The sequence below is a fragment of the Mercenaria mercenaria genome, chromosome 13 (genome assembly GCF_021730395.1).
Source record: "Mercenaria mercenaria strain notata chromosome 13, MADL_Memer_1, whole genome shotgun sequence".
In the NCBI taxonomy this organism is placed as follows: domain Eukaryota; kingdom Metazoa; phylum Mollusca; class Bivalvia; order Venerida; family Veneridae; genus Mercenaria; species Mercenaria mercenaria.
Window position 1 is genome coordinate 46,711,244 of NC_069373.1, and position 22,484 is coordinate 46,733,727.

General features: G+C 36.0%; 1 protein-coding gene across 6 annotated transcripts in view; it reads right to left on the reverse strand.

Annotated features, from left to right (window-relative positions):
- Positions 1 to 22,484, reverse strand: part of LOC123530238 (IQ motif and SEC7 domain-containing protein 1-like) — a 155,349-nt gene that overhangs the window by 63,470 nt on the left and 69,395 nt on the right. The window contains exon 1 of one of the 6 annotated variants that reach the window (XM_045311006.2): positions 13,436 to 13,575. The exons of 4 other annotated variants lie outside the window; for them this stretch is intronic. Coding sequence is in view for 1 of the 2 variants with exons in the window: in XM_053521723.1 (XP_053377698.1) it covers positions 2,082 to 2,089 (8 nt within the window). In the remaining variant the exon portion in view is untranslated. Of the gene's footprint in view, positions 1 to 2,081; positions 2,105 to 13,435; positions 13,576 to 22,484 lie in introns of those variants that run through there. One more of the 6 variants, XM_053521723.1, reaches the window with a different exon arrangement.

Below are 22,484 nucleotides of genomic sequence, written 5' to 3' on the forward strand. Positions count from 1 at the left end.
ATTTCTTCTATCATTCTGTGAACGTTAAACTTTTGTATTTCTTCATCATTCCGTGAACTTACACACTTTGCATTTCACTTAAAACCTTTGTATTTCTTCATCATTCTGTGAACTTACAACCTTTGTTCTGTGAACTTAAAACCTTTGCATTTCTTCTAGCATTCTGTGAACTTAAAACCTTTGTATTTCTTCTATCATTCTGTGAACTTAAAACCTTTGAATTTCTTCTATCATTCTGTGAACTTAAAACAAACCTTTGTATTTCTTCATCATTCTGTGAACATACAACCTTTGCATTTCTTCTATCATTCTGTGAACGTTAAACTTTTGTATTTCTTCATCATTCCGTGAACTTACACACTTTGCATTTCACTTAAAACCTTTGTATTTCTTCATCATTCTGTGAACTTACAACCTTTGTTCTGTGAACTTAAAACCTTTGCATTTCTTCTATCATTCTGTGAACTTAAAACCTTTGTATTTCTTCTATCATTCTGTGAACTTAAAACCTTTGAATTTCTTCTATCATTCTGTGAACTTAAAACAAACCTTTGTATTTCTTCATCATTCTGTGAACATACAACCTTTGCATTTCTTCTATCATTCTGTGAACGTTAAACTTTTGTATTTCTTCATCATTCCATGAACTTACACACTTTGCATTTCACTTAAAACCTTTGTATTTCTTCTAGCATTCTGTGAACTTAAAACCTTTGTATTTCTTCTATCATTCTGTGAACTTACACACTTTGCATTTCTTCTATCATTCTGTGAACTTATACACTTTGCATTTCTTCTATCATTCTGTGAACTTACACACTTTGCATTTCTTCTATCATTCTGTGAACTTACAACATTTGTATTTCTTCTATCATTCTGTGAAATTAAAACCTTTGTATTTATTCATTATTCTGTGAACTTACAACCTTTGTACTTCTTCTAGCATTCTGTGAACTTAAAACCTTTGTATTTCTTCTATCATTCTGTAAAAGTACAACCTTTGTATTTCTTTTATCATTCTGAGAGCTTACAAAATTCTATCATTCTGTGAACATAAAACTTTTGTATTTCTTCTATCATTCTGTGAACTTAAAACCTTTGCATTTCTTCATCATTCTGTGAACTTACACACTTTGCGTTTCTTCTATCATTCTGTGAACTTACAACATTTGTATTTCTTCTATCATTCTGTGAACTTAAAACCTTTATATTTATTAATCATTCTGTGAACTTAAAACCTTTGTATTTCTTCTATCATTCTGTAAAAGTACAACCTTTGTATTTCTTCAATCATTCTGAGAGCTTACAAAATTCTGTCATTCTGTGAACATAAAACCTTTGCATTTCTTCATCATTCTGTGAACTTACAACCTTTGTATTTCTTCTCTCATTCTTTGAACTTAAAACCTTTGCATTTCTTCATCATTCTGTGAACTTACAACCTTTGTATTTCTTTTATCACTCTGTGAACTTAAAACCTTTCAAATTGCATTTCTTCTAATGTTCTGTAAGCAGCATTTTTCTCCTAGCATTCTGTTAACTTACCTGAAAATAGAAAAAAAAGCATATAAACATTTCAGTACAAATGATGTGAAATAGCACTGGGTTTTTTTCATGACATGCAAAAAAATTTCTGTGGCATTAACGACAATAACCAGTATTATACTTAATGCAGTGTAGAAGAGTAATAAGTTAATAAGCACATGAAGTTGTATATCCCATTAACATTATATTCATTAGTATCTATAATTATAATGTTTAAGTGGTACATTGTTCAACACAAAAACGTAACAGCCACCTTATAATAAATTTACTTAAATACTTCCAACTGACTATCTATCATGCTCTGCTTTCGCCAAAACATGCGCTATTTTACTTTTCACCATGCGCCTATGTGATTTCTCGCAGAAGATTTACAAAACATTTTTTCCGTCTGAAAGGTATTACCTAGACACCTAGATGTAATTTCCAGAAGAAGCTACTAAGAACCTCGTACTAAAAACTTAATTTGCAACTAACATTTTCTAAAACTGCTTGATATATTTCACAGAAGAAGCTGCAGAAAAAAACAAAATTCTTACTTAAACATAAGCCTAAGGATCAATTTCAAAATTTTCCAACACATTGTACAGTAAGTATATATCCTGTAAAATAGTTAACGCCTTTGTGAACATGCAATATCTTGTGCTAAATGCAATTATCAGTCAGTAGGTGATATTTAACATTCGTCAAAACTGACAGACGAATGTAAAGATGTTTCCATTTCTAGACTTACCGATGAACACTATGTTAATACAGACAGGAACAATGTAACATATTCATTGCCTATGACAACAGATCAAATATCATTCATTGAGAAGTTTTCTTTCCTGGATTAAACACTATAATTTCAGCCACATTTGAAGTTGTCTGGAAGAAATTTTTAAAACAACTTCCCTACAGGAAACAAAAAGTAGATGTAACTCATGTATAGAAGAATATTCTGGTTATATGAGCCACGCCACGAGAAAACCAATATTGTGTGTTTGCGACCAGCATGGATCCAGACCAGCCTGCCCATCCACGCTGTCTGGTCAAGATCCATGCTATTCGCTTTCAAAACCTATTGTAATTAGACAAACCGTTAGCGAACAGTCTGGATTCATGCTTGTCGCAAATGCACTATGTTGGTTTTCTCATGGTGCGGCTCAATTATAGTCTCTAGATTAGCTGTCGACGGTGTTGTTTCTTTCCTTTTTTTGCGAGGGGGGGGTTCTTTTTCAAAAGTGTTTCTGCTACGTAATGGCATGTAGTTGATCTAACCGGTGGACTTGGATTCTGTGCCTGAACTAACATGTTCTCCCCAAATACACTCCCCAAGTAACTGCCTACTTCTCTACATGATTCAAGAGATGGAGGACGACAGACCAGGATGTGTACTACTTAATCTCTGTCTACCTTTAATGTGCAAAGAAAGCAAACTGTCTGATGGTGCTGATTCAAAGCTTGAAAACGAAGACAATGTTGCTGTTAACGATGGTAATAGTGATGAAGACAACTACAGAAAGTGAAAACAACTACTGTGCAGAATATTATAAATGATGAAACTGTACAAATGATGTAGATGATGAAAACAATCATGATGACAACATGCAGATTCTTGTAAGGCTAGCAAAATAATAATGATGATGCTGATGCTGATGATGATGATGATGATGATGATGGTGACAATGATGATTATAGCTGTTCAATTGCTACATTAGATACTGCAGCTGATGGTGTATTAAAGATGAAACAATGAGTCATACCATTGGACCATAATACTACAAATACTCCTTTGTGTTAAAGATAATCTTTCGATCCACTCAAGATCTTTATAAAACAAGCAGAACCTCAAAGTCTTATGTAATAATCATAGAAACAACAATAAAAAGAAAATGCACTGAGAATTATTTTATTGTTTACAGACCTAGATGCTTGAAAACCTGCAGAAAACATATGTCAAACAAAGTATTATACAAGGGTTTTAGACCCTATACAAAAGCAGACACATTATTTAGACTTAAGTGTTTTGCTAAGTAAGAATTATTAGGATCCTAACCAAGGATATCTGACATCAATTACAGAATAATGTCTTGCCGGGTTGAGCTGCCAGTTACAAGGATACTTAAATTGTCAGTTTGTATTGTTATAATACATTGTATCAATGTTACATCAAGTCCCATAATGGCTTTCTAGCATTTCTGTCATGGAAACAGATTTTAGTTTTGTTTATACCAATTTATTCCAGCTCTACTGTGATGAAAGCTTCAAGCTTATCTCACCCACTCTTGAGTCCCCTTCCTAGCAAAAACAGTACTGGTGTCATAATGAGAATGCGTGGTCATGACCCCAGTAGGGCTCACACCAACAACCCCTGGGTTCAGTGACTCTAACCAGCAGCTACACGAGATGAGTGATTATACAAAGTCATTGATGCTCTTAAGAATACCCTAGCAATAAAGGTTATTATAAAGCCTCAGCCACAGAGATCTAAAACTTCACTATTAACTGTGACATTTAAATGTCACATGTCAAATATGTCTGTCACAGAAGCTTCTATTTCAATATAAGGTTAGAGAAGAACCAAGTATGGTCAAACCTGGATGGGGAGTGGTACAATATGTCAGCTTAAGACACTGCTGACTGCTTAAGCAAGCTTAAAATCAGAACAAACTATCAATTAACGAAGTTACCTAACTGGCTATTTTGAAGCCTAGTTCTTTTATATACAAGTGGCCACTTAAATGTAAGTTCAATAGAACATTTCACTTAGACATTTCTATCTGAAATTACCCTATTTATTTCCTCTCTTATACAAAATGCTTCCTTCAAAATAATGTAACATCTTAATACAGCTGGTAATTCTATAGGTGTAATCAATGATGAGAGACCAGACAGTTCAGGTGTTGTAATGACCATATTGTAATGCTGAGACAATATTTGTGGTTGACCAGAGGTCAGTATTAATAACATTATACAAATACAGAAGGGTAACTGACCACATATAATGACCACCCAGTTATGATAAGTCTGGAAAGGTACAAACATCATCTAACCCTTGTTTTGAATTTAGAAATTTGAGCCGCACCTTAAGAAAACCAACATAGTGCATTTGCAATAGGCTTTGAAAGCGAACAGCATGGATCCTGACCAGACTGCGCAGATGCGCTGGCTGGTCTGGATCCATGCTGGTCGCAAATGCACTATGTTGGTTTTCTCATGGTGCAGCTCAAATGACTTTTTTGGCAATATTTGTATACAACTAGAAAATGCTTTTGTAAAAAAGCGCATGTCTCCCCCAATGCAAAGTCCTATAAGCATAAAGTCAATAGGGGTCAGGAGCGAAAGTTAAAGAGACACTGATAGTTGGCTGCAATAGGGATCATCTACTTGGCATGTCCAGTCATCCCGCTAAATTTCAACACTCTTGGTCTAGTGGTTCTCAAGTCACTGTTCAGGCTCCTGTGACCTTGACCTTTGATCAAGTGACCTCAAAATAAATAGGGGTAATCTACTCTGCATGTCCAATCATCCTATTAAGTTTCAACATTGTAGGTCAAGTGGTTCTCAAGTTATTTCCAAAAAATGATTTTACATGAACAGGCCACTGTGAGCTTGACCTTTAATAGACTGACCCCAAAATCAATAGGGGTCATCTACTCTGCATGTTCAATCATCCTACGAAGTTTCAACATTCTGGGTCAAGTGGTTCTCAAGTTATTGATAAGAACTGGTTATCAATGTTCAGGCCCCTGTGACCTTGACCTTTAACTGAGTGACCCCAAAAACAATAGGGGTCATTTACTCTGCATGAACAATCATCCTATGAAGTTTCAACATTCTGGGTCGAGAGGTTCTCAAGTTATTGATTGGAAATGGTTTTCCATGTTCAGGCCCCTGTGGCCTTGACCTTTAACAGAGTGACCCTAAAATCGTTAGGGGTCATCTACTCTGCATGACCAATCATCCTATGAAGTTTCATCATTCTGGGTCAAGTGGTTCTCAAGTTACTGACCAGAAATGGTTTTCAATGTTCGGGCCCCTGTGACCTTGACCTTTCACAGAGTGACCCCAAAATCGTTAGGGGTCATCTACTCTGCATGACCAATCATCCTATTAAGTTTCAACATTCTGGGTCAAGTGGTTCTCAAGTTATTGACCTGAAATGGTTTTCAATGTTCAGGCCCCTGTGACCTTGACCTTTAATGGAGTGACCCCAAAATCGATAGGGGTCATCTACTCTTCATGAATCATCCTATGAAGTTTCAACATTCGGGGTCAAGTGGTTGTCTAGTTATTGATCGGAAATGGTTTTCAATGTTCAGGCCCCTGTGACCTTGACCTTTGACGGAGTGACCCAAAAATCAATAGGGGTCATCTACTCTTCATGACCAATCATCCTATGAAGTTTCAACATTCTGGGTCAAGTGGTTCTCTAGTTATTGATCGGAAATGGTTTTCAATGTTCAGGCCCCTGTGACCTTGACCTTTGACGGAGTGACCCCAAAAACAATAGGGGTCATCTACTCCAGCAGCCCTACAACCCTATGAAGTTTGAAGGTTCTAGGTCAAATGGTTCTCCAGTTATTGCTCGGAAATGAAGTGTGACGTACGGATGGACGGACAGGGCAAAACAATATGTCTCCTGGGGGAGACATAATTATTTATTGAAGATCAAATTCATTGCAAGACACTGATTCCTACATATTCTGATCAATTACGAAACTTTGTTATGTAGAATGGTGCAATCTATGAAAATATAAAAATCCACAAGAGCACCGCCTTGCGGGTGCTGACGCTCATCTGATTTTTTTTTTTTGTGTAATAGAAATATTGTCCTACCCATGATTTTCTAAGTCTAAAAAGGGGCATCATTCTTGCAAAAAGCAGGATAGAGTTATGTTTCTTGATGTTCAGTGTCCACTTATGATGGTGAAAAACTGTTGCAAGTTTTAAAGCAATAGCTTTGATAGTTTATGAGAAAAGTTGACTTAAACATAATACTCAACCAAGAAAATGATTTTCTAAGTCCAAAAGGGGCAATAATTATTGCAAAAAGCGGGATGGAGTTATGTTGCTTGTTGTACAGGGTCAGCTTATGATGGTGAACAAGTGTTGCAAGTTTCAAAGCAATAGCTTTGATAGTTTAAGAGAAAAAGTTGACCTAAACATAAAACTTAACCAAGAAATCTGATATTTTCTAAGTCCAAAAGGGGCAATAAATCTTGCAAAAAGCAGGATGGAGTTATGTTTCTTGCTGTACAGGGTCAACTTATGATGGTGAACAAGTGTTGCAAGTTTTAAAGCAATAGCTTTGACAGTTTAGGAGAAAAGCTGACCTAAACATAAAACTTAACCAAGAAAACTGATTTTCTAAGTCCAAAAGGGGCAATAATTCTTGCAAAAAGCAAGATGGAGTTATGTTTCTTGATGTACAGGGTCTGCTTATGATGGTGAACAAGTATTCCAAGTTTCAAAGCAATAGCTTTGATAGTTTAGGAGAAAAGTTGACCTAAACATAAAACTTAACCAAGAAATCTGATATTTTCTAAGTACAAAAGGGGCCATAAATCTTGCAAAAATCAAGATGGAGTTATGTTTCTTGCTATACAGAGTCAGCTTATGATGGTGAACAAGTATTCCAAGTTTCAAAGCAATAGCTTTGATAGTTTAGGAGAAAAGCTGACCTAAACATAAAACTTAACCAGGCAACGCCGACGCAGACGCCGACGCCGACGCCGACAACCGCTCAAGTGATGACAATAACTCATCATTTTTTTTCAAAAAATCAGATGAGCTAAAAATGAATATTCCTTTGATTATCAAAAAAGATACCCACATAAATCAATATTATAATTTAAGACAACTAATATACATAATTAATAGATAGGATTTTCACAAAAAAAGGCCCAGTTGTATTACCAAGGGAGATAAGCCTTCATTCTGGCAAGAAAAAGTTGATGTAGGAATATACATTATTGCAAAAAAAGAGAGCCAGAAATATTCTGGAGTGTCGGAGCACCAGGGTTATTTTTGTTTTAACTCACAAACCTAAGTGAATAGATTAGCATATAATGCTCTTCTTGGCAAAACCAGAACTTGTTGAGAATAGTTAGCACACAATAAAATCAGAGCCAGTCATTTATCATTCAGCAGAAACATGCAAAAACCAACAAACAGGTGATAAAAGTCAGAAGATATACACATCAATGGGATAACTGAGTTGGTTGCTATCTCTTTATCTGTCCAGGGAGAACACTTTTATAACAGATAACCTGTCTTGTTAACCTATGAACCTACAGGTGAAAATCTTCACTCTTATCCATAGGTTTCAAATCTGAACAATAATAAAAAGGTTATAAAACAAAAGAATTATCTCCTCTCAAGAGAGTCATTAACCTTCAGGATCTCTAACATAGTCCATACCAAGTCTATAATATGTCTATACCATGACATATCAACAATTTGAAACTCTTCATCTAACATAATTTCCTGATCTCTCTACCATATCTTTTACCATAGATCTGTCATAGATTCTGGATCTATACCATATGTCACAGAAATTATTTACTTCTATGAAAGGGTTACAATATAAAACATAATATGTCAGAGTTTCTGGATCTATACCAAACCCTTGTCTCTAAGTATGCAAAGGAACATTCATTGCAGATTACGGTGTCTATACCATACCTAAGTCACAGGAAGTATTCACTGCTATGCAAAGGCTAAAAAAAAAATAAAGAATATTCTGTCACAGACTCTGATTTATACTGTAGTACACCCTGTAACAGACATACAAAGGTTACTAAGTCATAGGTTTTTTAAATCTTTATAATGATACCGTGTCAGTATATTCATAAGTTATAATCCCATTTTTGTCAAAATAATAAACACTGCAGTTTATGCTGCTTTGAAAAGATATATGATCAAGATAAAGACAATTCTTGTTCTATTCATGGAAGAAAACTCCTGAAGCTATTAAAATTGTATACAGTTTAATACTTCCCTTTTTTTCTCAAAAGCATGATATAATCAGACCTTAAGACTGAATTTTGATGAGATTGGAAAAAGACAGTGGAAAATAGACAGAAGACGTATACAAATAAACCATCTACAAAATTTGCAGATACGTTTAATGCTTCAAAAACAGACACCTTTTTGGACAGAGTCAGGTAAATTCTAGAAGAATATTTGAGCCGCACCATGAGAAAACCAACATAGTGCATTTGGAACCAGCATGGCTCCAGACCAGCCTGAGCATCCACACAGTATGGTCAGGATCCATGCTGTTCGCTTTCAAAGCCTACGGCAATTGGAGAAACCATCAGCAAACAAGATGGATCCTCACCAGACTGCGCGGATGCGCAGGCTGGTCTGGATCCGTGCTGGTCGCAAATGCACTATGTTGGTTTTCTCATGGTGCGGCTCATTTAATGAGCAATTACCTGCAGAAAACACAATATGTTACATTTATGATACAGATAAGCCACAAATTGCTCCTGTGTTCTTCTCTCTGCTTTAATGAGCTACTTGCAGAAAGATTGTAAGTGACAGGGAGGGGTGTGGATATTGCTTGGAGGCAAACATTAATGTCAGGGCGGAAAAATGTATATCATTTTCTTAACTAGTTTCATTTCTACAACTACAAAACACAAGAAGAAAAGCAAGTGGCAACATTTTTCTCATACCTTTTTGAAACAAATCCTACCAAGAAAACAGGCTGTATGCACCTAAAAGCAATCTGATATGTGTTATTTTATACTTGCTCAAATGCAACAAAACACTTTCACCTCAATTCAATTACTCAAATAAGTCCACTTTTTTGGAAAAAAAAAACAGTACTGATGTCATATGTTAGAATGAGCAGACATGACGACCCTGGTAGGTACTCAAACCATGTCAAGCTCTTGTTTGAGTTGCCGGCACCCCCACTTTGACCACAGCCCATGGGAAATGAAATTTTGACAATAAAAGTTTCTTTAAACACTATTATGACAGTGTTATACCTTCAATAATGACATAATTTACTGATAATATTTATCAGGTGGGGCACAAGGTATCTTTGTTTGTCACAATGTAAGCATACTTTTGGCTGATAACTGTATCAAAAGCGGTAAGGGAATGACAACAAAACATTCACTATCCACTTCAAAACAAGGCAGAAGTCACATTCCTCCATGTTTAATAGGTTTAATGCCATGTTTTCATTAAATATGCATTATGTTGCCACAGTGTGCAGCACACACTGTGTAATCATTTTACATATGGAGCCTTTGTTTATGTTATGCAAAATGCTAAGTAATTATAAATTTTCGAAATATCTTGAAATTTATAAATTGAACAGACTTAAGTCCCTTTTGTTAGATTTTAAGCCACAACATCATAACACTGGGTCATTATAGCAATTTCCACAATTTTTGTTGTGTAGGATTTTGAGCCCTGTGTGTGGGTTTCGGGCATTATTTCAGCCACAGACAGGCACCTGGATCCTTAGAACCAAAGACATTCTGTAAGCCAAATGACAACAAAAGTCTTTTAATGGAGACCAAAATCCACACAGTAAAATCTTTAATCAAATTTGTATTTTACCATAACTTATCATGTCCTTGCTTTTTACCTCAGCTGAAGCTACATGTTCACAATCTATGTCTTCTCTCAAAGATTAGGAATCTGATAGAGTTGAATGCATGACAGAAGGTCACATGGCCTTATCAAGAAGGTATAAAACACAAAATGAATATAATTAATGTACCTTAATTCATCTCAAACCTATCTGATGGACAAACAATCATTAACACCTGCTTCTGACATTGTATCATAGTCATTATCTTTAGTGTTGTCTTTATATCTATCTTCAATCTCTCCCATTTTTTTTAACCACACCAGTATGTTCAATAGAAATAAAATAGGATAGATATTTTGTTCAAACTTATTCATATAAAGATAACACATAATGAGAAAGATAGGAGTTAACACACTGCAAAAACCTGCTATCTGCCTAAATACAAAGACTGCAGATAGCTCGTTTTTGCCTTAGACCCTAAAAAATTAATAAGGAAGCATGCATAGCTAGATTGGGGGAGAGATACTGAGGAACATGCAAAATGGGTTGAGGAACCACTGTCATGTGACGTCCTAATCTAAAAGCTTCTTGCAGATATCACTATTTTTTTCTATGTTGAAAAGGTATTTTCTGCACTGAGATTACACAAAATCTAGAACAACGATTATCATTCAATGTTGGAATTATGACAAATACAGTACAAGAAAATTCTAAACAAATCACCAACCCCTTCCCCAATCCACCCCCCCCCACCCCAAAAAAAAAAAAACAACCACTTCATTCACTGACTTAATGACTAATGGACTTTTGATTGATACATACTTAAATCAACTTAAAGGGTGCACTGGTGTAGGGGTAGAGCCTTCTACTCACAAACCGAAAAGTTGCAGGTTTGTAACCTTAATTAAGTGCATGTAGTTCTGCTCAGAAGTCTGACTACAATAGTAGTCAACAAATTTTACTATACATATGTAAAAACTAAAAGGTGTTTCTGTCAAAGCAGAATGTGTTGGGGATATGCACAACTAGGCTTGGTACCGATCACTTCTATTAAGTTTCGTCGAAATCTGTCCAGCAGTTTGACCTGTGAAAGCCGGACAAGATTTTTCTATTATTAGTTCTGGTGGCCATTTTGTATAGTGAAGTGGAACATGCCAGCGAGATGCAAAACTAGGGTTGGTACTGATCACTCCTGTGAAGTTTCATCGAAATCCAGCCTCCAGTTTGACCTAAATTGAAAGCCGGACAAGATTTTTCTAGTTTTAGCTCTGGTGGCCATTTTGTGCAGCAAGGCAGAACGTGCCAGCAATATGCACAACTAGGATTGGTACTGATTACTCCTTTGAAGTTTCGTCAAAATCTGTCCAGCATTTTGACCCATGTAAGCTGGACAAGATTTTTCTATTTTAAGCTCTGGTGGCCATTCTGTGCAGCAAGGCAGAATGTGCGATATGCACAACTTTGAAGTTTTGTCAAAATCCGTCCAGCAGTTTGACCCGTGTAAGCTGTACAAGATTTTTCTATTTTAAGCTCTGGGTGGCCATATTGTGCAGCAAAGCTGAACTTACTAGCGATATGCACAACTAGGGTTGGCACTGATCACTCCTGTAAAGTTTCGTCCAAATCCAGCCAGCAATTTAACCTGTGAAAGCCGGACAAGATTTTTCTATTTTTAGCTCTGGCGGCCATTTGTGCAGTGAAGCGGAACATGCCGGCAATATGCACAACTAGGCTTGGTACTGATCACTCCTATGTAGTTTAGATCATACTTAACAAGTGTTGCTCTTTTTTCAAGCAGAGGGCTCCATACTTTTATTTTCACAATATCGCTGCACATAACGGTAATATGGCAGTTGCAGAAGCAAATTCATTTTTTTGTCGTTCTTACTTTTGGCCCCTATCTGAAAGACCCAAGTTCTCCATGTTGCAGACTGTATACTGCACCCACAATTTTCAGCAAGTTTTGGCCTGGTTACCATAAAATCAGCCATTCAGACAGCTGTCTCCAGGACTCAAGATCAATGAGACAAATCATTATTACTGTCATGCATAATGAATAATTAATTTAAACACCAATAGCCTTCCATAAACTGTGCTAAAATACATTTTTCTTAATGAAAAATGAGTGTAATTATTTCCAGATTACAGGTGTCATTTGAAATCATATTCCTTGGCAAAGAAATTATGACAACCTATAATTTCTGAACCATTTTTCAGTTCAAATTACAATTACTTGCCAAGTATAACAAATTTCATGGTATGGCTAAAAACTGACACCCAATACATCCATGACCTCTGAGTGACAGCCATGGCCTCCCATAGTCATCAATAAAAATGAACAGCAAAAGGAACAACAAATTCTTCATTTTTTCGTAAAATGCAAATCAAATAATAGTACAAGCTTATGTGTTTAAAATGTACATGCTTTTCTATAAATGTCATGGACCAACAAGAAAATGTCACAATCTGACGATCACTTAACCTATGTAAAAGGACGAAGCAATTTAACATAGATGCTTTGTTTTTCGAATGTTTAAGATTAAAATGTTTGCAACTGGTAAAGTTGTCCTGTGAAATTAAGACAAAATGAAATAATCTGGAAGACTGCATTGATTTATATGTCAATTTTAAATTCTGTCAACGATATCTTGCAGTATTTGCGCTACTTATATTATCTTTTTTTTTTTTCATGCGATGACAATGAACTATAAAAGTTGTATGAACAGGTGGGCAACTTAAAACCGTACCATAAAACAAGCCTGTCCGATCGAAAAACACGATATTTCATGTCTTACGACAATTAGATCAATTGCGTGACTGCCATCTTATGGTCTATGTCAAAACTGGCACCGAGTTGTGACCTAGAATTAACTTTAAATGCTTCTTAAATGAACGATTATGGTGTCATTTAACAGGGAGGTACATATTTTGGCGCTATCTTTTTCAAATGTCCTTGCAAACATCAAAATATAACTATAACTTATAACAAGATAATCCGTAGAGGCAATGAGCAGCCAACAGTATTATGTGTGTAAATTATTTACATCTTCCATTTTAACAGCAACATTAAAAACTGCATGACATAAAATATAAGAATACAGTATGATGTTATACGATTATCATCCAGACTAATTAATATTGCAATTATGCAAACTGCATGATCAGAAATCAGCGCAGAAAATCTTCAATAGCACTCGATTATAAAAATTTATGTTCCGAAAATGCACTGTCACATGCATTTTTTAAGCATCTCCCATAAATATTACGATTCCGTTATGCATAATTACACAATAACATTTGCAATCTTGCATTTTTTAAACAAAACAATGATGACAAAAAAGTAGGACCCACCTGAGTAGCTAGGTCGAAACATCATACAGGACAAGATTTTGTGACAATCTGTCCTAATCGAAAAGTAGTTCCATCACAGAGCTTGCCATACCTGTGGTATAATTGTTTGTCTATCACAGTATGTTTTGCAGGTTCTCCACACCTGGTGAGGCCCAGGTAACAGGCAGTGAAAAACAAAATACAGGTAAATAACCTGCTTCCATGCTGTTCAAACTGCAGGATGATATTATTATGAGAAGTAAATACCTTTCATTCAACAGTATGGGCTCCCAATGTGGCCACCGCAAAGTGGTTAAACTTGTTTACTATAAATCACCTGCCTCTTCTTTGGGTTTGAAACCCTTGGTGCTTTTTCTAAGAGGAAGCCAACCAAACGGCTAATATAGCAGGTCAGTGGTTATACCCAGGTGAAAGTCTGTGCTTGAAATAACACCAAGACACACAAAAGGATCCTCATCCAACATCCTAAGCTGAAAAGTCCCCATATGACCTAAATTGCTTTGGTGTCACTCTAAACACAACACAATTCAAACAACAACAACAACAAAATTCACCCAACAACAACAAAATTCACCCCAAAACAACAAAATTTAACAGTTATTTAACTTACATGTGTATTTTAAGACAACATGCTTGGAAGAGACAAAAATGTTTTTATTCAGAGTTTTTCAGGTGGTCTATGGTACAGGCTTGCCAGTATTTCAGTTAAAGTATAATTGTTAGTTACAAGAGCAAAGTTTAAAACTTTTTTTTTAACACAATGCTAATTAGATTTGTACTGTGTGAACCCCACCTGTAAACAGAAACCATCTGATTCTGAAGACTTGTGACAAGTTTCATTACCAATCTTTATACACCAGTTCGAATGTACAAAATGTGCCTGGTTTTTGAAAATCCGTCAAAAATAAAATGATTCTTGTGCTTTTTAGATACTTTTCATAGTACATCACAGTGCATGGCCTCAAAGTAAAGTAAAATAGCAGGTAGGTGCAAACATAAAACTTTTCAGGTTTCCATGTTATTTCTAACATGCTGCCGATACAATCAGTAGGCTTATCAGCCAAACTGGCTGGGTGCGTGTGACGTAGAGAGTATTGAGCACTGATTGATCGGCACACAGCCAACCTTAGGTAAAGTCACGATATCACCAATTCCAAAAATTACAACATTCGCTCTGTTAATCAAACAAGCAAAAAACATGCGTAAAAAGAATCAAACACATTATAGAAAGTCAAGTCTGACTTAATCTCAAAGCCAAATGGAAAGTCTACTCCATCAAAATGAACAGCTGGATAAAAATAACTTAAACTCTCTAACACAGAGAAAGAAAAACATTAAGTGTATATTTTTAGTGTCTGCAAGGTTTTGTTTGTTCACTGTTGATGATTTTATGATCAAAAATAATGATAAAACTTCCCAAAAGATCAGTTGAAAATCTTCCTGTAAGCACTCTTAAATTGTCTGGTCTGTCTTTTTTTAAACAACCACACAAAAATTGAGCCATTTGAGGGCGGAGTTCTGGTAGATTTAAGGTTCAGTTAAACTGATCATTAACAATAAATAACTTCCACATAACAAATGAGTATGCCTTTGGTGAAACTGTCACAGAGCACCTTCTAAGAATGATGGCAGGATATGGAAAACTAGAGCTATCACTAAAGGTGATGAATGTACCCCCCGCATGCACTGACACAGTACATTGCAATCTGACGCACACAAGATTGCATAATTATGTGGACTGTATGTATATAGACTGTATGTATACAGTATAGTAACAAAAAACAAAGTCCCATAACTATGCAGAATATTTATCTAATAGAATGTAACATGCACCATGCACAACTAGGGTTGGTACTGATCACTTGTGTGAAGTTTCATTAAATTGTGTGCAAGGGTTTGGTAGATTAGGCACGCACAAGATTGCATATGCAGACTGTATGTACATAGTGTGTTAACAAGAAACAAAGTCCCATAACTCTGCAATTTTTGTCGCTGAAAGAACCTAACATGCCCCATGCACAACTACTGTTGTTACTGATCACTTGTGTGAAGTTTCATTAAATTGTGTCAAGGGGATGAGGAGAGATGGTGCGCACAAGATTGTGTCTATGTATATAGTATAGTAACAAAAAAAACAAAGTCCCATAACTCTGCAAATTTTTTTTCTGAAATAATCTAACATGCCCCATGCACAACTACTGTTGTTACTGATCACTTGTGTGAAGTTTCATTAAATTTTGTCAAGGGGATGAGGAGAGATGGTGCGCACAAGATTGTGTCTATGTATATAGTATAGTAACAAAAAAACAAAGTCCCATAACTCTGCAAATTTTTTTTCTAAAAGAACCTAACATGACCCATGCACAACTACTGTTGGTACTGATCACTTGTGTGAAGTTTCATTAAATTGTGTCAAGGGGATGAGGAGAGATGGTGCGCACAAGATTGTGTCTATGTATATAGTATAGTAACAAAAAAACAAAGTTCCATAACTCTGCAATTTTTTTTTCTAAAAGAACCTTACATGCCCCATGCACAACTACTGTTGGTACTGATCACTTGTGTGAAGTTTCATTAAATTCTGTCAAGGGGATAAGGAGAGATGGTGCGCACAAGATTGCGTCTACGGACAGACAGACAGACAGACAGACGGACAGACAGACAGACAGACAGACAACCTGAAACCAGTATACCCCCCCTTACAACTTTGTTGTCGGGGGGTACAACTAACTCCAGAAACTTCCTCTGGAACCACAAGTCTGTCGTTGGTATATTTTATCATGCTGGACATGCTTGGTTCTGCCTTTGCAACCAGTGTAGATCATGATCATGATCTGCACTGTTCGCTATTCAGTCAGTACCTTTTTGGTAAGTACCCCTTTTAACTGTTAATGGTACTGTCTATGACTGAAAGACGGACAAGTTCATTGTAGAAATATAGCAGGGTAAGAGTTAACAACAACAAGTCTGATGCTGAGTTGAAAGACTGGTACCTTGCAATGCTCCTCTATTAAAGTTTCAACTTTCTGGACTGGACCAAGCAACAGAAAGAAGACAGCTTGAACTGTCTGAACATTACAAGAAAAGAGTGATGTTCTAAATGAGCAGAAATGTTCTGACACAGCTTTTAACAGCAGTGCTGGTACCCATCAAAAAATGGTATATACTGATGCAGGTCATAGTGGTATAAAAGGTCAGAGCAGTAAACATCTTAGTTGATGTTGTGTTGAAAGACAGCTTACTGAACACTGAGGCAGTAGAAGCTGGTAAAGTTATCAAAGTGGACACAATCATAGTCCGTATTCAGACCCTGTGTTGTTCATAGGAGGTAACTCCTTTGATATAATTATGTCCCTTTACTTCTCAAACTAAGCAATCTTAGACAACAAGCTGGAAAAACCTTGACAAAAGCATCCTTGATCAGTGTTCATTCCAGGCCGCGCCATGGGGCCATAGGCGCGTATTTTACTGTATTGGCGCATAAAAGTTTGCCCTATAGCGCACACTTTTTCAGAAAACATTCCGTTTACAATGAGCCGACTTCCAGAAGTTGTGAATCGAATACGACTCTTACGATGACGTAACGCGCATTTTCATTGGTCGATGTTAAAATAGTAGCCAGTCTCCGGTCGCCTAACAACATACAGCTTTCAATGTTGCTATGCAATGGCGGACAAAAAAAAACCAGTCGCGATTCGGAGAAAAAAGAAATCCAGTTTTACGTTTTTCTCTAACCGTTAAAAAAAGCAGACGATGGAGAACAAATTTCCAAAGAAAGATGACATGTTCGAGACCGCTAGACCACTCAATAGCCTAACCGCTTAGCCAAAATCAGGCGACAAACATTAATTCCCTAGTAAATCCGCATTCATGGCTGTTGGACTTTCCGTGGTTAAGTTTCGGTAACGGTCAAAATATTATGACTTGTTTCGTTTTTGTCGTGTTGAGCGACCTGTGAAGTGTCCGTTTTCTCTTTGTAATTATGTTTTACGAACCGCGAAAATAATACCTTGAACTCCATGTAAGAAAAGTGTTAAAAATACAGCCTTTCCTTTCATGTAAATCAGTTTTTCTTTCATGGCCCCAATTTTTTTCAAATGTCCCCAATTTTTTGCCATCATGGGGCCCTTTGACCCCACTTAAAAAAATCCTGGAATGAACACTGCTTGATTAATTCATAAATTAATACCTTGGGTTACATAATTCTGAAAATCTGAGGGAAGACTACTTATCCAGCACACTATAATCAATTTATGATCAATACCAACACCATAAGGTAATGGTTCGCCTTGAAAGAAGACTATAATTGCAGTGTAAAATCTTTTAATGACATCTCTTGAGAACAAAGGCAAATACTTTTTTTCCCATTATACCCTACTTTTAATAAGCAATAAGATTGAACAACAATATTTTGTTTTTGTTAGGTGACACAGTTATAGGTCATATGGCGACTTTCCAGCTTTTCATGGCAGAATAAGAAACCAGATGCCCCTCTGTGCATTAATTCAGGCATGGGCGGGCACCTTGGTAGAAGCAACAAAATTCCGTAAGCCAGCTGAATGGCTTACTCACATGAAAAAAAATCCTACAGCCCAAGTGAAGTTCAAACCCGTCATCTGAGAGGAGCAAGTGATCTGAAGTCAGCATCTTAACTACTTGGCCTTGGAGGCCTCTTAAACAACAAACTCCATATAAAGCATTGTTGCTTTGCAGGGGCTTCATTACAGAGAAAAATCTATACAGTCCAACTTTTGCAAACAACACCTCTAAAGACCAAAGCACCTCTCTACAAAAGCAGGTATTTTCTTCCTCGTTAGATCAAGTTCTTCTCAAATTTACCTCTCCACAGCAACCACCTCTCCACAATAAAACAAGTTTTAGCTCTACTCTAAAGAAGCTATAGCTGCACTGTAAAATGAATAATCAAATAAAACTGTTTACCTTGAAAACTTGGATTTCCGCTACAAGTCCGAGTATCTTGAACCTGGTAATGATTATTCAAATTTTTACATAAACTTTACTTTGATCTATTTCTGAATTCACTTCAAATAGATACCCAGGTTGATACATCAAAAGTTCCACATCGTTAACATCATAATATCCATAGCGACAACTATATCAACATGGTTTATTAAAGATTTTCATTGGTCTATTCAAATCTAGCGCATAGCATTTCACACATACATTTTACTATTTACTGCAATAAAATTGTTACTTTATTCATTTACCATTAACTAGTCTCCCTTGTAGTATAATGACACTTATATATTCCTTTGCCTTTATGAAAAAACAACATCAAAGTCTATCAAATACCATCATTTCATTTTTGAATTTTGAATCCCTACGGCAGTAAATTTATTTTTTTTTTTTTTGCGAAACGTTTAGATTCAACTAAATTTGCACTTGTTTTGCTGCGAATAAAGTTTCTTAATGCAAGTAATAGTTATCTTGATAGAGAGAGCAAGAGAAAATTAAAGATTTCATACCAGATTGTAAATTTAAGTCTCAGCGTGAAAAGATTTAAATCGAAAACAAATTAAACTTTTTGCACCAAATAATGAAGATTTGAAATTTTTAAGTTAATGCAATCTGCACAGACTGCATAACTAAATTCAGGTCAAACTATCTAAGTTACAACATCTAGGTCTCTTTATATAAACAGTTTTTGCAGGTTTAACGCATTCATTTCCTTCATATTTGCATATATTACTAATTATTGCAATCAGTGCAATCTAAGTGCACTTGAGCTGTCTAAGCCACTGCCAAATCCTTTATTTTGTTTTGACACCAGGCGTGAATCTCTGCGTGTGTGTACCTCCTTGCCCCAGCAAGAGGCTGACAGCTCCACTAATGCTGTTAAGGGCTTTAATTTAATGCTAATACAGAACATGATTACCTATAATTTTCGCAAATCCTGCTTATTTTGGATATATCATGCAAGGGAAAATACACAATGAAATGAAATTAATATATAAAGAGTTGTTTCCCATCAAGAAAACATTCATTTTGTTTAGACTTGGAGCCCCTACTTCAAGATTTGAGCTAAAATGATCTTTTTTTAAAACTGAAGTTTGGTCAGAGTGTAAATCAAAATCCCCTTGATCAAAATCCCCTCCACTGAAAAATGACTGGGTGTTACAAAATCCCCTTCAAACATTTGCAGGGGGGGGGGGGGGGGGGGTATCATAATCCCCTCTGTGATTAACATTATAGATATATAGATATCAGTGCTATTATGTCTGCTAAAGGCATTGTATTTACGTCCTTTATGCAATAGACTTTTTAAAGTTGTATATAGTTGTATTTGAACTTGATGAAATAAGTAAAAATCACAGAGGGGATTATGATACCCCCTGCAAAAGTATGAAGGGGATTTTGTAACACCCTGTCATTTTTCAGTGAAGGGGATTTTGATCAAGGGGATTTTGATTGTCTCCCGTTTGGTCATATTATGAACATTTACAAAAGGAGTTTTTTTTCTGAACTACCTTAAAAATGCCAAATCAAGAAAAAACAAAACATGCCTGAGTAGGGAATTGAACCCAGACTGCCATGGCAATAAAAATTTACCTGCGTTGTTGTTGCCATATGATCTAAAGGTCAGTGCCTTTAACGTCTTGGGCAAAGGTTTATAAATGCTAGAAAGAAAAGCACAAAGTTGGAGTCCCTCATTAAAAAGCATAAAATGTACAATATAGATGTGTCTGACACTAAATATTTTCATTTGTTTAACACCATTTTTTCAACAGTATACACTTCAAGGCGATCAGTAAACATACATTGTATAACCATTGTTCTCTAAGAGTCTGTATTAGGCCTGATCTATTCTACGCAAATAACTGACAAAACTTTCTCACTTAAATTCCGATATGGAGACTGAATAACTAACAAGAGCTGTCGGAGGACAGCAACGCTCGACTATTCAACAGCCTTGTCAATTGAATGAATACAAAAGTTGAAAAAGGGGCATAATTTTGTAAAATGCAAAGTAGAGGTATTGAACCTCTGTACTGCATGTCATATCACGACAGTGAACAAGTGTGTGAAGTTTCAATCCTTTCCAATTTGTGGATACTGAGATACCAGCTTACATACAAAAACTTAACCAAAAACTGCTAAGTCAAAGGGGCATAGTTTTGTAAAAATGTCAAGTAGAGTTATGGGACCTTCACAGTGCATGTTAGATCATGACAGTGAACAAGTGTGTGAAGTTTCAATCCATTCCAATTAGTGGATACTGAGATATCAGATTACATACAAAAATTTAACCAAAACCTACTAAGTCGAAAAAGGGGCATAATTTTGAAAATTAGAGTTATGGGACTTGCTTAGTGCATGTCAGATCATGACAGTCAACAAGTGTGTGAAGTTTCAATCCATTTCCATTAGTAAGTACTGAGATACTAGCTTACATACAAAACCTTAACCAAAAATTTCTAAGTCGAAAAAAGGGCATAATTTTGTAAAAAAACAAAATAGAGTTATGGAACCTGTGCAATGTAGGTCAGTTCATCACAGTGAATAAGTGTGTGAAGTTTCAATCCATTCCCACAAGTGGTTACTGAGTTACCAGCTTACATACAAAACCTTAACCAAAAATTTCTAAGTCGAAAAAGGGGCATAATTTTGTAAAAAAGCAAAATAGAGTTATGGAACCTGTGCAATGTAAGTCAGTTTGTCACAGTGAATAAGTGTGTGAAGTTTCAATCCATTCCCACTAGTGGTTACTGAGATACCAGCTTACATACAAAACCTTAACCAAAATCGGGACGAGGACGCGGACGCGGACGCCGACGCATGGGCGAGTGCAATAGCTCTACTATTCTATGAATAGTCGAGCTAAAAACAGTCACGATGTCCCCCTTTCAAAGAGTCTCCGAGAACACAAAGCCCTTCAATAGAGTCAAACTTGTCACCTTTTGATTTGTAATCTTACAATTTACTGAGTAGACTTAAAAAGTCTGTTGAGATAAAGTTATCTGTAATAAAGTTCATTTCTTTCTTCATAATGACACTGATTTCTCAGAAAACCATTTTCTCTCTAGGCTCATCTAAGAAATGTTGTTTTTTTGGGGGTTTTTTTTTGCAGAAAGTGCTCTTTGAGAGGATTTAATGGAAGAGATTTTTATATTAAACAACTGATGCCAGTCATAAAATGTACAGCAAATAACTCTGTAAGGCTTATATAATGTGGGTCAATTCTTAGTTATTTCCCTTGTTCAACAAATTACTTCCCCATGCAGAGAGTAATGGTGGCCAGACTGTGTGGGTTTGTATGTGTAAAAGAAGTCACCCGTGTCATCAGATTTTTACTAATATTCTGTTAATATGAAATGCAAACCAATTTTGGAAATCAATATTTCATAAAAACAATAGGGACTTAAAATACAAACTGTTAAATGGCCTATTGTATTGCACTTTTCTGGCTAGACGGTGTGAAATGCAAAACCTGATAAAAATCTCTCTTGCATTGGCAAACCAACAACTTGCTCATTAATGCGAAGTATTTGTTTATTCATGTTGGTTAAAATTAATAAGACCATTGTTTAAAATTACCATATTAAAAAATTCAATGAGGAAATAAGAGGTTTGAACTTGGTAAGTTTTACACCTACACTAATCTCTACACAAGGGAATAACAACTCCACTACATGAAGCACAACCAATCATCATGAAAAATATTACCCTTTACCAACGCCTGTTGAGCAAGTATCAAGCAAATCAAGGCTTTCTCAGGGCTCGAAAATTTGCATTTTGTACTCTGCAATCAACACTTATCATTCTACAGCATCTATTTTAATGTCTTGTACAAATGAGCCACGCCATAAGAAAACCAACATAGTGGCTTTGCGACAAGCATGGATCCAGACCAGCCTGCGCATCCATGCTGGTCGCAAACGCACTATGCTTGTTTTCTCATGGCGCGGCCCAAATAGACTCTAATCTGGTCATGAACTACAGAGCATCTATCTAATGCAATCTATTATAGGAACATAACAGAATGGGACTTTAGATTTGAGAATGAATCAATTTCCGTGTTCAACTGTTG